Source organism: Urocitellus parryii, chromosome 10 (assembly GCF_045843805.1).
Source record: "Urocitellus parryii isolate mUroPar1 chromosome 10, mUroPar1.hap1, whole genome shotgun sequence".
NCBI lineage: Eukaryota > Metazoa > Chordata > Mammalia > Rodentia > Sciuridae > Urocitellus > Urocitellus parryii.
The window spans coordinates 78,050,522-78,068,216 of NC_135540.1; the positions used below are offsets into that span (position 1 = coordinate 78,050,522).

General features: G+C 35.7%; 1 protein-coding gene across 4 annotated transcripts; it reads left to right on the forward strand.

Moving 5' to 3' along the window:
• Nucleotides 1–654: 654 nt before the first annotated feature.
• Abraxas1 (abraxas 1, BRCA1 A complex subunit) lies at nt 655–17,644 on the forward strand. 4 transcript variants are annotated; one of them, XM_026411935.2, is made up of 9 exons: nt 655–758; nt 2,654–2,744; nt 5,555–5,591; nt 8,205–8,271; nt 10,122–10,315; nt 11,958–12,077; nt 12,527–12,611; nt 15,228–15,342; nt 15,739–17,644. In XM_026411935.2, the coding sequence occupies exons 1-9, from the start codon at nt 672–674 to the stop codon at nt 16,167–16,169; spliced, it is 1,227 nt and encodes a 408-aa protein (XP_026267720.1). In that variant the 5' UTR covers nt 655–671; the 3' UTR covers nt 16,170–17,644. The 4 variants fall into 4 exon arrangements, with proteins under 4 accessions (XP_026267720.1, XP_026267721.1, XP_026267722.1 ...); XM_077803614.1 differs by lacking the exons at nt 655–758; nt 2,654–2,744 and adding an exon at nt 8,074–8,093; XM_026411936.2 differs by lacking the exons at nt 5,555–5,591; nt 8,205–8,271 and having other exon boundaries at nt 673–758.
• The last annotated feature ends 51 nt before the right edge of the window (nt 17,645–17,695 follow it).

Genomic DNA, 17,695 nt, shown 5'->3' on the forward strand with positions numbered 1-17,695 from the left:
TAATTTTCGTATCTATATATATAAACATGGGTGTGTAAAATATATTTTTCAAGCCCGGGTCTTCCCACCCACTTTAATATTTAATCAAATGATCCAGCACAGTATGATCATGCTTATCAAACCAGCAAGCAAATAAACCGAAGAACCACACCAAACATACGGACAACTCCATATGAAATCATTGGAACATTCTAGAACCAACAATCCCAGAAATGGCTGTTAGTATTCTAGGAGTTTCAATAGGTGAAGGGCAGTGTAATGCAGTTTGAAAACTACAAAGGTGTGCTATTATAATGCTGCTAAGAAATTCTTATTCTTGTAACCATCATTTCTCTTGACCCTGTCGACATTGTTCATTTTCATGATTTTGCATATATTCCACGTGTCGCTCTGCAGCACCTGGCCCCTGAAACCTGCTCCCGCTCTCTGCAGGGGTATCCCTGCAGAGCCCACAGCTGCGCGAGGTTGACAGTATAAACCAAGGAAGCACCCCGCAACAGCCGCCTCGCCAACAGGGGGCGCGCCTCCCTCCGCAGAATGCAGGGAAGCCCTAGCCCGGGCTCCCGGCCCCGCCTCCACTTCAGCCCCGCCCTCGCCGCCGAGCCGCGTCCGGGTCCGCGCCCCGCCCCCCGCGCGGGTCGTCTCGGTAGCGCTGCGACGGCGGCGGCGGTATGGAGGGCGAGAGCACGTCGGCGGTGCTCTCCGGCTTTGTGCTCGGCGCGCTCTCCTTCCAGCACCTCAACACCGACTCGGACACGGTGAGCCGGGCGCGCAGCCTCCCTCCCTCACCGCGCCGCGGCCGATCCCCGCCCGGGGACTCTCCCTACGCCGCCGGGCCGCCTCTTCCCTCGCGGTCCAGGAGGTGCCTCCTGCCCGACGAGCCTTTCCCAAGAGTAGCCCTCCCAGGCCTAACCCCTGCTCCCCTTCCCCGGCCCGAATGCCCCACACGCCCCAGTCTCATTCATCGGTCTCCCTTTTTCCTGGCCAAACTTGGGCGCGAACGGATAGAAAGTTCATCTCGTGCTCCGCTACCGCTGGGGAGGCAGCAGGTTAACTTTCCGTTTCGCCCGACTACCCGTGATCGATTGCAATGACAACCGTGGACTTTTTCATGCCGGGCAGCTCCTATGGTAGGAAGGTGAAGGAGTAAATATAGGTGTTGCATCCAGTGTCTGTTTTTCGGCAAATCCTAGTGAATGAAAAAAAACCCTTAATTTGATGTATCAGATACCTGATTTGTTTGCACGTGCCATCAAGTTTCTTAAAATTATAAGGCTTCTATTTACTTTTCTGATACTTTTGGTTATAACTTAACCACAAATTTCCCCCAAATATTAAACATTTAAACGTTTTGCCTAGCTTCAAAACCACTGGATGAAATTAAAAAGCGAAGTTTTTAAAAATATAGTGCCTATTTTCTAAAAATTTATTAAATGAACAAGTCACAGTAAAATTCTTGTAAATTACGGTACCTTCTTGTCAGCGGTTTCTCAGATCTTTTAACTAAATTCTTTAAATGGTGGTTTTTAAAAGATAGACTTAAATTATCCTTGCTGCACGTTTCTTAGTTTTTGTTTCTGAAGTACCAAAGTCAAAACACTGGAGTGTACAGTTCTGGTTTTTTTTCACCTTGATTCAAGTGAAAACATTGTAGAAACATTCCTTTAGCGCTTTTTATCCTTTGATGAAATGGGGGGGGGGTATTATTATTATTACGTATTATTAACCAGTTTTTAAAAAGGTGAAATTTCATTACCAAGCACACTAGGTCTATTTTTGGTACTGGGGTTTCAACTGAGGGGTGGTTTACTACTGTGCAACATCCCCTAGCCCTTTTTATTTTTTGAGAGGGTGTCTCAAGTTAAGTTGCTGAGGCTGACCTGAATTTAACCTTACCCTCCAGAGCTGCTGGGTCACTCTGCCTGGCCACACTTGGTCTTTAAATGCACCTAAAGGAATATCCGAATACTCTGAACCAGGACAAATTCACTGCTGTGAGGATATACCTGTAGTTTCACAACGAATCAGGCCTACAGGACCCCTTTTAGAAAGCAGACTCAAATTGAATTCCAAAATCTTTAATCTTTCATATTTTGTACACTCTTCCCCATTTTGTACAATTTTAAATCTGAAAACACTTTGATTGTGTCATAGTTTAGAAACCTCCACTGACTCCTAGAAGCATTTGTTAAATCCAGAATCCCTGGCTAGTCATAGGGGATGTTTTATTATTGGCTCCACTTAAGTTTGCCTTTGTTTCAAGGCAAACTGTTCTACTAGTGTGTGCTTATTTTTGGCTTTAAGCCTTTTATGCTTTCAGGTGTGCTAAGTGCTTCAAGCTCTGCCTACACAAATTATCAACTTCATTCTCACCTCTTCCACTGGGCCTTCTCCAGTTATTTTCGTCTATGTTAATCTCTTTCCCCTTTATAAAATCACAGTGCTGTTTATAATCTCTTCTCATTTTTTTCTTCTAATTCTTATTTAACTGGTCATGTTTTCCAATTAAACTGGAAGCACCTTAGGTTTTTATGTGTCCCCTAGTAGCACACACATGTATACACTGTAAAATACTGGGAAATATGAATTATTTAAGAGACTGGACTGTAATTCTATCAATGTATTCCAAATTCTGCTTCTTTTTCTTTTATAGGAAGGTTTTCTCCTTGGGGAAGTGAAAGGTGAAGCCAAGAATAGCATTACTGACTCCCAAATGGATGATGTTGAAGTTGTTTATACAATTGGTGAGTTACATACTTCTATTTTTGATAGTTTATGATGAAAGGGATCAGCATAAGTTATTACTTTTAAATTGTTAAAAAAATACACTGATTTTTAAAAGCAGAATTTTTAAAATACATTGCACTCATTTTCAATTAAAATTATGGCCATGGACTGAAACAATGTGAAATATAGGAAGCAAATAAAATTGCTGCAGGGAAACTAAGAGGAAACAGCTGCTGTTTCTTAAAGGAAAAAAAAAGATAAGGTAGCTTTAAAATATATAGGAAGTCTTCTGATTACCTAACATATACAGTTTTTAATAAGGAGATGTGTGTGGGTGTGTGTGTGTGTACATTTTTTTCTTTTACTAAGTTACTTAGTTAGGGCCTCCATGAGTTGCTAAGGCTGGCTTTGAACTTGTGATCATCTTGCGTCAGCCTCCTGAGCTGCTAGGATTACAGGCATGTGCCACTGTGCCTAGTAGGATATATATTTCTTTTTTTAAAACAAAATAGTATTGTACTTTATAACAGGTTTGACATCATTACACATTTTGTCATGACTGATATCTCTATAATATCATTTTTCATAACTGCAATATATTCCACTATGACCTTTCTGTGATTTAAGCAGAACTTTAAATAAATTATAATCAGCTATTTCCATTTTTTATTATAGATTACACTACAATGAATATTCTTGTACATAAACATTTGACTTTATTATCAATTCCTAGATATTATTATGCTGTTACAGGGTAAAAAACTTTTTTTTTTTTTTTAATGGCATGAGGATTTTGCTCTGGTGCCTAGGCTGGCCTCAACTTACTGGACTCTAGTCATCCTCCTACTTCAACTGGGACTGCTTGGCAAGCTGATATAATTTGCCTTGTATATAACTTTTCATTCTTCCTAATGGTTATAACTATCCCATTGTGTGGACACAGCATAACTTTTAACTACTATGAATAAGTTTCTGTTTATTAATACAATATTACAGTGAATATTTTATATATCTTTGTGCCCTTGTCTCTCTGAAAACCAAATTCATATAGGTAGACTAGCTAATAGTACTTTGGAAAATTTACTGCATTTTAGACTCCTCCGCAGTCTATAATGCCTGTGTCTCCATATTCAGGCCAACATGAAATATAATTATAAGTTCTTTTAATCTTTGCCAATTTGATAAATTTTTTTTTTTAGAGTTAAGGTACTTTTTTTAGAAATATTTTTTAGTTGTCAATGGAACTTTATTTTGTTTATTTATATGTGATGCTGAGAATCAAACCTAGTGCCTTACACATTCTAGGCAAGCGCTCTACTACTGAGCCATAACTCCAGCCCCAATCTGATAAATTTTTTAAAAAGTAGTTTGCTTTTTTTTTTTTTTTTTTTTTTTGGTGTTGCTGGACATAGAACACAAAACCTAGAGCGCTGAGCTACTGTTAATTTGTATTTCTTGAGTACAAAAGAAGTTAAATATTCCTGGTTTTTACTTTTTTTTTTTTTTTAGCCTTTGAAAAGCACAGACCTGTTCTATTCTTTGACTCTATTTCTACTGGCTATGTTACTTTAATTGATTTGTATAACATTTTAATAATGGCCTTTTGTCATGTGCTATACACATGTTTATACAGGTTGTTATTTTGTTTGGTTTGGTGCTGGGGATTGAACCTTAGGCATACTAAGTATACACTTCCCACTGAGCTACACCACCAGCCCAAGCAGTCTGTAATTTAACTTTGTTGAATTTTTTATTTTTGCTAGTCAGACACTTGGAGCTTTAAAAGCAAGATTTAGAGCATTTTTCCCCTAACTGGAATTAGCATGCCACCCAAAGAATCTAACACATTTAGAAAAATTTAATTAAGCAAACATTTCTTGACCAACTACACTGTGTACACAGGTACTTTGCTAAGCTTTAAGGTATTTGGTCAAATTATTTTAAAAGATTACTTTAACACAGATGGAGAATAGATGAAAATCCAAGATAGACAAATTACTGCCTCACACTGGTCATAAGATGTTCATCATTTTTACACTTTTCTTTCTTAGTTTAACATTGCTATTGACAGAATAAAATTTGCCTCTTAAAAGATATTAGCATATGTTTTTGTTTTCTTTAGTTTGTAGCTAACACAGACAAAAGTTTTATGAAATAACTACTTAAAACAAGATATTTCTATTTGACAGATATTTCTAACAGTTGGGTAAATTTAGAGCATAACCTTTTTAGTACACAATGAAAATATTGCAATTTTCAACTTATATTTTGTACTGTATTTATTAAATCATCATTTGAGGGAATATGGCATTGTGGTTCCCAGGGAAACTCTAGGTTTGAATTTTGGCTCTATCACTGGCTTGGGGAACCACTTCATCTCTCTCTTTCTTTTTTTTTGGTCCTGGGGATTGAACCTAGGAGTGGTAAAACCTAGTTTTACCACTATACCTCCCCAGTTCCACCCCCACTTTTTAATTTTGAGACAATATGTCAATAAGTTGCTGAGGCTGGTTGATTTGCAATCCTCTTACCTCAGCCTCCACAGTTGCTGGGAATACAGGTGTGCACCACCATGCTCAGCCTATTCCATCATTTTTGAAAGGGAAAGAATGATGGCATCTGAGTTGTGAAGATTAAATGAGATAATACTAAAGTACTTCCTGGCATGAAGTAAATGCTTGGAAGTGATTATTTAATTAATCATAACCAAAAATTCGGTATAATTGTGCTAAGAGTATCATATCTTGCTGAGTTTCAGTCCAAGTATTAATGTAATTTGGATTTCCCTCATTATACAACCCATTTATTCATCCCTTTTTCCCCCTAGACATTCAGAAATATATTCCATGCTACCGGCTTTTTAGGTGAGTAATAGTACTAGTAAGAGCAAGTAAACCATACATGCGAAAGTTAATTCTCTGCAAGTGAAATAAGTTTTAAAACTAATGTAGTATTTTAGTTACCAATTATACTATGAAGGTTTTGTTGCTGTTGTGTTAATACCTGAAAATTCACTTGTGCATTGTCAACCCTGTTTATAGTTCTTTCTCTATTATATTACTGACTTTAGCTGGTCTCTGCTGCCTCTTGCAAGTACCAGTTTACCTTGACAATTGCTTTTCCATCTCACAACCAGTCACCTTTTTGCAACTTCATTGCATATTATAAGCTCACTCACTGGCATGTTCTTGTAAATTGATGGCAGACTTTCTTTTTAACCCTTTGATTCTAGTTAATTTTAGCAACTGTTTCCTCATTGATATTTTTTAGTGTTATATTATTTATCTAACCTGTTTCCTGTTGCTTTAGGGTGAAAGCTTGTGCTTTTAGTCCTACAGATAATAATAGAACCATTAACTCTAATATACTGTATTTTTTTTAAAAAAAACTTGTATAATTTTCACGGAAAAATAGAAAATAAATGAACTTTCACAAAGAAAACACATGTAACCATAATTTTAATGTAGTAGCTTTATGATTTACTTAAACTACATGAGAAGAAGCATTATTATTGTATAGTTACACTGTCTACATACACATCTCTAAGAATGTGTAAAATTTACAATAGAGTTCATGGCTAAAGTAAGAAAGATCTATGCCAGGGGTGTGGCAGAAAAAGGGGCTAAGTGTGATCTTAAAAACCGACGTACCAGAGATAGGGATATAGCTCAGTTGGTAGAATGCTTGCCTCACATGCACAATGCCCTGGGTTCAATCCCCAGCACCACAGGAGAGAAAAAAAAAAAAAAAACCTGATATACCAGAAAAAAATTACCTTATGAAGTGCTTTAATGTACAATTGACATTCAAAATATCTGTTGATTAAATGAGAAAGGACTTCTTTAAGGAACCCAATGGACCAGTAAAGAGAGAGAGTAAAAAAGTAATTCAGTTTCATTTGGCAGCTCTATTATCATCAGACCAACTGAGCTGAAGAAACCATCTAATCCAGTAATGCCTGAACCTTTTTGCAGCTAACAAAATTAAGGGACGGGTACATAGGAGAGCCATTTGAAATATTTGTTCCTCAAAAGATTTTATACATGTCATTTTCATTTAAAAACAAAGAGGCATAAAAAGTTCACAGTTTAATGAAGGCCAAAGAACTATTAATTGTAGAGTAAAAACTAAAAGAAGCAGGAACAGGGTTATTTCTTCTTCTTCTTCTTCTTCTTTTTTTTTTTTTTCATTCCTGGGGATGAAACCCAGGGTTTGTGCATGCTAGACAAGTGTTCTACCACTGAGCTACATCCCCAGCCCTTTTTATTTCTAGAGACCAAGTCTCCCTAAGATGTCAGGCTGGCCTTGAACTTGTGAGCTCCTGCTTCAGCTTCCTGTATTGCTGGGATTATAGGCATGTGCCACACTATCTGGCTTATTAAAATAGTTTTTTTGTTTGTTTGTTTTTGGTGTGAGGGAGTTGTTGTTTGTTTTTTGGTACTAGGAACTGAACTCAGGGGCACTCAACCATTAAGCCACATCTAGAACCCTATTTTGTATTTTATTTAGAGACAGGGTCTCACTGAGTTGCTTAGTGCCTCAGTTTTGCTGAGGCTGGCATTGAACTCATGATCCTTCTGCCTCAGCCTCCCAAGCCACTGGGATTACAGGCGTGCACCACCGTGCCTGACTTAAAATGTTTTTAATGGGAAAATTTTCAATTCTTTTAAAAACATATTGCCTATTAAGTTACTTTTTTTTCAGCTTTCTGTAACTGAACATTTTCAGTGAATGCTTTGGAAGTGCCCAATAAAAGCCTGTTGTAATTAATATTATTTATATAGGATTTTGTATAACATTTTATCATCATAGAAAATATTGTTGATCTCAATGCTAAAAGGAAGGAAATAATTTGCGATCTCATAGGAAGGGAAAGAAAGTCAGAAGCAAATGTTTTAGAATCCTAAATTTAGGATTATCTTCTGATTCTTCCTTCATCTTGGACAGTCCAATTACATAATAAAGACCACTGAACTTAACCAAAATCTATTCCTTTCCCCCACCTCTCCCAAAAACCCAACCATGTCCTAAAACAATAATTGAAATCAGCAATAAATTGTTCTTTTGTTAATGTGCTTCAATACTCAGTATGCATTCTTTCATACATATCAATAACTGTAAAAAAATTAATAAGTAAAACCAAATTAATTGTGAACTGGCTATATGAACTGTCTAATACCTATATTTAATGGATAGTTTGTTTCGTTTTAGGTTAATAAAATATATGATGTGCAAACTTATCTCTTGAAAGTTTCTCCACTCCTTTTCTTTTCACTGCTTCTGGACCTCATGTTTCTATCATTTTAAGTCTGTTAATTTGTGAATTTTCTCTACTATTTACTTTAGGACTTCCATCTGACAGGCAAGTAGGTATTGATTTTGGTTGGGTAGTTTGAGTTAAGAGTAACTAAAATTTAAAAAGTTAATAAAAGTATCCAACTTCTACCTTACTTGAAATATCTTTGTGACTTTTACAGCTTTTATAATTCTTCAGGTGAAGTAAATGAGCATGCACTGAAGAAAATATTTTCAAGTGTCAAAAAGGTATTCATGGTTTACCTTTTATTTTTGGTATTATATGCATTATTTTCAGCTCTTGAAAACAGTATTTTGACACAAATTTTAAGCAATATTTGTCTTCACAGTATCCAGTAAAGCAGATAAGAAAAGGCTTGCTCTTCCCAAAAATTCAGAGAAGTTGCTTTGAATACAAAACTAATAGTTAAAAGTATTTATCTTGTTCCCATCCTTCCCTTGACTACTCTAATTAACACTTAATACTGATTTCTTCTCTTCTATATTTCCCTATCCCAGTATGATTTATTCTAGGACTTAATCCATTTCTGTTATTTTATTTAGCTGTGGTTCCTTTTTTTTTTTTTTTTTTTTTAAATACAGGGTACAGGGTCTTGCTGTGTTTCCCAGGTTGGTCTCAAATCCTTGGGCTCAAGTGATCCTCCAGACTCAGCCTCCCAAGTAGCTGTGACTTCAGGCACTTGCCAGTACACCTAGCTTTGCAGTTAACTATTTTTATACCACAGGGACAACTTCCTATAGAGCACTTAATTTGAATTCTCCACAGCTTGCTTCAGGTTCAGTTAAAAGTTGTTAGACAGTCAAAATGGATTATTTTTCCCCAATGCAAAAATTTCTCAAGTTAATAATTTTCCCCCTTAAAGTTTGTATCTTTGACTGGAGAGGAAAAACAGAAGTATCATTCAAAAAGCATCCTTAGTTGAAAATGCTTGGGCTTTTTTCACAGTTACATTTGAGTATTTAAAAAAATGTCCCTGCAAAAATGTTTTAGGTTTAAAAAAACAGAAGCAATTTTAATTTCAGTTTAAAAGTACAAATGTCAAATTTAGTTGTTGAAGCTGTCACAGATTTCTATGAATCATGGTGATTATTTTTTCTCTTTGTTCCGATTACTAAGTTTTCAGTAAATCAATTATTTTTCTGATTAAAAAATGACTTAGTGATACTAACAACACATTTGTTTAGCATGTTACGTTTATAAAACTCGACTCAGTCATCTTGAATTTAACTTTTGGGGCTATGTGATAATCATTCCCGTTTAAATTTCAGATAGAAGCTAAGGAATCAACTAAGCTTATTTAATAAACTAAATATTCAATATAGATAACTAACTGTTTTGAGGGGAGTGACTATCCATTAAGTGAAACAATGGCATTAATATTTTTCATGTGTATTTACTAAAGATTAAGATTGCACAGGCCTGGGGTTGTGGCTCAGTGGTAAAGCACTTGCCTGGCATGTGTGAGACCCTGGGTTCCATCCTCAGCACCACATATAAATAAATAAATTATTTTAAAATAAAGATCCATTGACAACTAAAAGAAAATTAAAAAAAAAATAGATTGCAATATAGCACATGCCCTAAATAGACTAGAGTAAGTGAAGAATTATTTTTTCCCTTTAATCTACATTGATCAAAATTGTGGCCTTTTAACTGAATAGAAAATAAACTATAAGACAGTTTTCATACTTTGCAAAGGTAAATCATATAACCAAGTGAATTCTTTGTTTATCTGTGACTCAAATCTTACTATTAAGAAAGTCTTTTTAAAAGCCTGGCAAGGTGGTGCATGCCTATTATTCCAGCTACTAGGGAGACTGAGGTAGGAAGATCACAAGTGAGGCCAATTTGGGGCAACTTAGCAAGACCATGTCTTAAAACTAAAAGGACTGGGGACATGTAGCTCAGTGGTAGAACACTTGCCTACCATGTACGAAGCCCTGGGTTAAAACACTAGTATCGAAAAAACAAAGTCCATTATACGACTCAGTTTTATTGCTAAATTATATTAAGACAGGCAATAATAATTATAATCATTAAGATATGTATTTAATTTTTTTCTGTTATTTTTTTTCAGACTGTGGTAGGTTGGTACAAATTCCGTCGACATTCAGATCAGATCATGACATTTAGAGAGAGACTGCTTCACAAAAACTTACAGAAGCATCTTTCAAGCCAAGAACTTGTTTTTCTGCTGTTAACACCAAGTATAATAACGGAAAGCTGTTCTACTCATCGGCTGGAACATGCTTTATATAAACCTCAAAAAGGGTAAATGGGGCTGGGGATGTGGCTCAAGCGGTAGCGCGCTCGCCTGGCATGCGTGCGGCCCGGGTTCGATCCTCAGCACCACATACCAACAAAGATGTTGTGTCCGCCGAGAACTAAAAAATAAATATTAAAAATTCTCTCTCTCTCTCTCTCTCTCTCCTCTCTCACTCTCTCTTTAAAAAAAAAAAAAAGGGTAAATGTTAGTTGGTCATTGGCTATTTTAAGCTAATAGGGAAAAAAAACTAATATTTTTATAGTACTTTGGCAATTTATAAAGTTTTCATACAGTGTTGTATTACATCGTCACAACAACTCTCTGAAGTGATCTTACCCATCTGTTAATTACAGATGAGACAATGAAAGTCAAATAAGGAAATCAGAAACTAAGTGCAGAATGATGAATTGCTGTTATTTACTATGTGAGGTAGAAAAATAATTGTTGTAGATATTGGTTAATTAGGATATCATGTAGAACTTAAGCCTGGGTACTTGTGCAGCTTTTTTGTAACCTTCTTCAAAGAAGCAAGGTAGTTTTTGATGGTCTACCAAAACGAGTCTAACAGGAACTCCCCTTCATTCTATAAACATTTGCATTGAACATAAGAATTAGGTTAAAGAGTACCAATTAAGATAAAATTTATTGTTCATGGAAGATAGGATAAATCTCAGACTTAATACCGTAAGGTTATCTGAAATGCTTGGGACCACATTGGACTAAACATGTATCAGATTTTGAAATATTTGCAGATATCTAGGAAATGAGACTGAAGTCTAAACACAAAATTCATTTATACCTTATAATAGTCTGAAGATGATTTTATACAGTATTTTTATTGCCCCTGTGTTTTGAGTGGGACCTGAGGGGAAGTATAGAATTTCCCTTGTGGAAGGTTTCATATAGGGATTTTATATTTTGGATAAGGGATGCTCAACTCATACTGCCCGACCCACCCACACTTTTTTAAATTGCAATGCTGGAGTTTGAACCCATGGCTTCATGCATGCTAAGCAAGCACTCTATAGCAGGCTATATCCCCAGCCAAATTTTCTTTCTTCTTTTTGTGGTGGTACTAGGATATTAAAGAGATTGAGTCTAGGGGTGCTATCACTAATGTACATCCTTAACCATTTTGATTTTTGTTTGTTTGTTTTTGGTACCAGGGATTAAAGCCAAGGGCACTTAACCAACTGAGCCACATTCCCCAGCCCTTTTTATTTTTTTTTTTATTTTGAGGCAAGGTCTCACTAGGTTGCTTAGAACCTCACTAAGTTTTTGAGGCTGGCTTCAAACCTGAAATCCTCCTACCTCAGCTTCCAAACTGCTGGGATTATAGGTGTACACCACCACACCCAGGTCCTGTTTTTTTTTTTTTTTTTTTTTTGAGACAGGATATTGCTAAGTGGCCAAGACGAATACTATTTATTTCACAAGATTTTCTTATACCATATTCATTTCACAGCTTTTAAAAACAGGTTGCTTTGTGTTGCTCAAATAAGTAAATTCTATCTTGGTAAACAGTAAGGAATGGGGGGGGGGGCAGCGGGCGCTGTTTAATCTTGTGGAGGTAAAGTAATCTATTGTGATGTATACATGCTATTTTTTCTCTTTATATTTTAAACTTATAAAATTTTATTTCATCAGACTGTTTTATAGGGTTCCTTTAGTGGTTGCCAATCTGGGCATGTCTGAACAGCTGGGTTATAAAACTGTTTCAGGTTCCTGTATGTCCACTGGTTTTAGAAGAGCAGTAAAAACACACAGGTAAGATTCCTGAACTGTTTTTCCACTAATCCTACTCTTACTTATTTTTTGAAATTAGGTTTATTACACAAACAGAAGAATAAAAATGAAAGGAAAACTGATAAAATGAATATATTACTCAAGAAAACTAGACTGTTTGGGCAGGGAAGGAGGGGTACCAGGAATTGAAACCAAGGGCACTCAGCCACTGAGCTACAACCCCAGCCCTATTTTGTAAATTTGATTTAGAAACAGGGTCTCAATGAGTTGCTTAGTGCTTCACCATTGCTGAGGCTGGCTTTGAACTCTCGATCCTCCTGTCTCAGCCTCCCAAGCCACTGGTATTACAGGCGTGCACCACCGTGCCTGGTGAAAACTAGACTGTTTTATAGTCTCCAAGTTTCATTCTATTACTTGTCTATTTACACAAGTTATGTATATTTACCAGAGGAAATTGTAATTTTTCACAGCTCTGAATTTTTTAAAGAAGATGGATCTTTAAAGGAGGTACATAAGATAAATGAAATGTATGCTTCACTACAAGAAGAATTAAAGGTAAGTTAACTAATATCGAACACTTAAAGACCACTTCAGAGTTCATATCAAATGATCACTGAAATATTTTATGGATAACCTGACTTCAGATTTATATTATATTCCTTTACTCTAGTCATAAAGACTGTGACCTTAGTAGTGAATAACAGTTTAATCTTATCCACATTATATTATGGCTATAGCCATTCATTTTGGAGATGTCACCTTCATTCCAGATTCTATGCTGAAGAAGCAGCCCTTATTTGGGACATGTTCTTGTGTCAAAAAGAAAAAAGCCAGAAGATTGGAAATTCACAACAGCCTTAAAATTTAGCTCAAAACTGCCATGCCATCACATATCAATGGCCAAGGATACATAATCCTTTTACAGGATGAACAGGGAAGCAAATATTTGGTAACAATGCAACTATCATAGCATTGCAGTCTATCTGATTATATCATGTACTTTGAGAAGTAGCATTAATATGGGAATGGAAGTACAAGAATTTATTGAGCCTGTGAAAGATAAAGGGATCAAGAAGAGCCTTCAGACTGCAATTTTGCAAAAATCTGAGAAAGAAGTGGATAGGACTACAGTTGGTTAGGTAGAACTTCAGATTACAGTGCCATTCTAAGAAAGTTCAGGTAGGCTGATGAGCAAAGTTGTTCTACAGGTATGGATTTGCACATACCATTCTAGCACCTAGCTCAGTAACTGGCTGGAAACAGCTGTGGCTTAAGCCTAATCCAAAGCTGGTGATGTCCTTAACTATGCTTCCCCCAATTGGATATCTAAGTAATATATGTCTGTGGATACCCTACTTGTCAATAGAGCACATTTAAGAGAAAAAGGGTTAGTATACTTTACATACCACTAATATTACATATTGTTTTTAATATGAGGGGGGAAAAAGCAGGAATTTTAGAAAGTAGAAACACCCAGATCTCATCATTTAACATAACTGTTTTCACTTTGCTATAGTCTCCAGTTTTTCCCCTAATGTATACACACTTTGTAGTTGACAATCATGGCAACAAAAATGTGTTCCGTAAGTTTAAAAAAAATTCCTATATCATTAAACATTTTTCATATTGCTACATATTCTTTATTTTTAATACAGTATATGTACTTTTTAAATTGTCAGATTTATCATGTAAAACATGTTTTTATACACATTGTGGAATGGAGAAATTGATCTAAATAACAAATGTATTGCCTCACATAATTATTATTTTCATGGTGAGAACACTTAGTATTCACTCCACATTTTTTAAGCACACAATGTATTGTCATTTACTATAGTCTCAAAGTTGTACAATGGATTTCTTTTTCTTTCTTTCCATTTTAGCAGTGCTGAGGATTGAATCCAGAGCCTCATGCATGCTAAGCAAGCACTTTACCACAAAGCCACATCCCCAGCCTTGTACAATAGATTTCTTGATCTTATTCATCCTACCTGCCTATGATAATTTTTTGCAATATGTCTCTGTCCCCATTTCCCTACAACCACTCCAGCCCTTGGTAATCACTTTTCTATGAAATCAACTTACTAGCTGGGCATGGTAATACATTCCTAATAATTCCAGCAACTCAGGAGGCTGAGGGAAGAATCACAAGTTTAGACCAGCCAGAGCAACTTAGCAAGACTCTATCTCAAAATGTTCTAGGGATGAAAAAAATAAAGAGGAAGAATCTTGTCATTGGTGACAACATAATCAAGCTGACTTATTTTGTTTTTCTGGTGGTACTGAGGATTGGACTCAGGTGCTCTACCACTGAGCTACATCTCCAATCTTTTTAAATTGTTTATTTTGAGATGGGGTCTCACTGAGTTGCTATTGATCTTGCCAAGTTGACCAGGCTTGCTTTGAACTTGCAGTCCTCCTGCCTCAGCCTCCTGGGTTGATGAGAATACAGGTGTGTACCACTCATTCTTTTTTTAAGGGTGAATAGTGTTCCATTATGTATATATTACCACATTTTTTTTATCCATTCATCAGTCAGTGGACATTTACATTGATTCCAGGTCTTGACTATTTGAATCATGCTGGGTAGATATCCTAAAAGTATCCACTGAAACTGGCTTAACTTTTAGCCTATAATTAGAAGTTATATTAAGTTTGATATAATATGAACATGATCTTTATAAAGTTTTGTTGTATATTGAGATATCTCAGGAAGTGGAATTATTCATACTTTTAAAATTGATGATACACAGCCACTTGCTTTTCAAAAGTATTGTCTAATAAGAATTAAAAACTTTCAGTTTCCTTTCATAACATGGAAATAGTCATTTGTCTTTTTTTCAATTGTCAGTTTCTTAATGTTAAATGTGTGCAGGAACTTTGCATTTCAAAATTACATCAGTGAATTAAATATTCCAGTTTATTTCTATTATCAAGGAAATATTTGGTATGATAAATCGATCTCTTAATGAGAAGTTAATATATCTGAAAAGCATTTTACAACCTATAAAGTACCATACAGAGTTATTATTAAAGTCCTCTAGAAAATAGCAAACTAATATAAAATTTATAGGAAGTGTACCATTGAGGGTTTTATATTACTTGTGAATCTAGACTGTTATTTCATGATTTGGTGTTTTACCTATGCTATTAAATTATTTTATTTTGCAGACTGTATGCAAAAAAGTGGAGCAAAGTGAACGAGAAGTAGAGAAATTAATAAAGGATGTAAACAGATTAAAACAAGAAATTAAAAAAAGGCAACAAGCACAGATTCAGGCAGCACGTAAGTAAAATATTAACACATCACTACTTTCCTTGCATTTCTCACTGATTGGAATTATGGATGGACCAACTGTGCTCACTGAAGGATATGTCCACTTTGGGATTAAAAGCAGTCATTTTACTAATACTCTTAAATCTTACCAAAAAAAGGAACTAGTACTATAGTAGGTATGCTGTATTTGTTGATATTAAAGCATATAACTTAAAATTTAATTTTCTCCTAGAATATTATGGCATAAAAATAGGAATTTGGGATTATACATGTCATTATTCTCACTTTGAATAATTTGATAGAATTGTTGAAATCTTTTTGACTCTTGACAAATAGCTAATTATAAAAGAACATGGAATTTTTATGGAATAAAAAATGTTGATCCTGTTGTTTTCTTTTGTTTAGGAGAGAAGAATGTCCAAGAAGACCCTCAGGAGAACATTTTGCTTTGTCAAGCTTTACAGACCTTTTTTCCAGGCAGTGAATTTCTTCATTCTTGTGTTATCTCTTTGACCAATAGGCATATTTCTAAAAGTAGGTGTAACACCAACCACCATCTGGATATGGTAGACAACCTGACCTTAATGGTAGAGTATACCCATACTCCTGAAGCTAGCCCAGCTAGTACACCACCGACTAAGCGAAAAGCTATAGACATAGAGGACAGATGGAAAATGAAGAAATCACGATTGTTAAAGAGAGAACACAAACTATCTAAGACGGGTACTGATAGTAGTAACCAAGAAAAAGCATCCACAACCAGTGGCACAGAAACAGATGAAGAGATTGAGAAAATGAAGGGTTCTGGTGAATATCCACTGTCTCCCACATTTTGATCCTTTTAACCCAAAATAAGACTTTTTATTTGGTCGAAGTGTAAAGACAAATGTTTATTATTTTTATTATATTCAGCTGTTCATAGTAATACATGGATAATGTATTTTGTTTTTACTATGTTCACCTTTTTACAGTACTACATAGATAAGTTCTGCATTTATTTTATAAAGTACTTCCAAAAATATCAGATGCTTTTATTTATTTATATTTTTGTGGTGCTGGAGATTGAACCCAGGGCTTTGCACATACTAGGCAAGTGCTGTACCACTGAGCTACACCCATAGCCCAAGATGTCTTTATTGTAAAATCAAAACTTTTCATCTTGCTTTCACAACTGTTGAGGGAAAGGACTTAAAAAGGCACATTCTTTTAAACTAGTATGGCTCTTAGAAATGGGAAAGAGACTATTTTTCACAACATGGGAAGAAGCATAAAGTTTATATGAAAATTTATATAATCTTTATGTCATTAACCCTTATGTAAGTCATTAAGATTTTAGTCCTTATGCAGTGATACAAAGTATATTATTAAACTGGACATGATGGTACACATGTGTAATCTTAGGTACTTGCTACTCTAAAAGCTGGAGTAGAAAGGTCCCTTGTGCACAGAAGTTAGAGGCCATCCAGGGCAACATAGCACTCATGACAGGTACGGTGGCAGTGGTGCACACCTGTAATCCCAGTAGCTTGGGAGTCTGAGGCAGGAAAATGGCAAGTTCAAAGCCAGCCTGAGCAATTTAGGCCCTAAGAAACTTAGTGAGACCCTATCTGTAAATAAAATATAATAAAAGGGCTGGGGGTATGGCTCACTGGTTAAGCACTCCTGGGTTCAATCTCTAGGACAAAAAAAAAAAAGTGTTTATGTGCAGTTGTATTTATATGTCTTCCATCACATGAAGGCTTTACCACTGGACATCATACTGAATATACACTTTGAACTTTGTACTCCTATTGCTTTCTAGAGACATTACTAAATAGAAAAAAATATATAATCTAGTAACAGAAACTTGAATCTTCTGTGTTAACATGCATTAATTATTATGGGATGTTTATGAATCCACATCATAAATCAGGATGACTTGTGTAGATTTCTAGTGTTGTTTTAACTTAAATAACTGGTACTGTACACAGCAGGAAGACAAGAATCAGTCTGAACCTTATTTGCAACACTGGAGTAAGAGAAGATGATTGGCAGTAGATTTATGCATTTGTCATCCCTTTATGTAAAGAATACTATCAGTTTAAGGATAGATTCATCCAGGAATAAATGTTTTGTCTTTCTGAGACAGCCCAGTGTACATCTCTGCAAAGAGAAGAGCCGCCCTCCTAACCAGGCACACTTACATTTGGTAATTAGAAAATGGTTTCAAGCATTTATAACTTCATGGGATCCAAACATTACATAAGAACTACACTTTGCTGCACCCATTTCCCTAAAGTCATCCCATCTGTAACACAGAATCTGACCCAAAGTAGTATTCCAACACATGCCATCCCTCCCATATTTCCTATTCCTATTAGTG

Coding starts and splice junctions, on each gene's coding strand:
- Abraxas1 (XM_026411935.2), top strand. CDS start 672: ATGGAGGGCGAGAGCACGTCGGCGGTGCTCTCCGGCTTTGTGCTCGGC. Junction 12,612..15,227: donor CACTACAAGAAGAATTAAAG/GTAAGTTAACTA, acceptor TTTATTTTGCAG/ACTGTATGCAAAAAAGTGGA. Junction 15,343..15,738: donor AGCACAGATTCAGGCAGCAC/GTAAGTAAAATA, acceptor TCTTTTGTTTAG/GAGAGAAGAATGTCCAAGAA.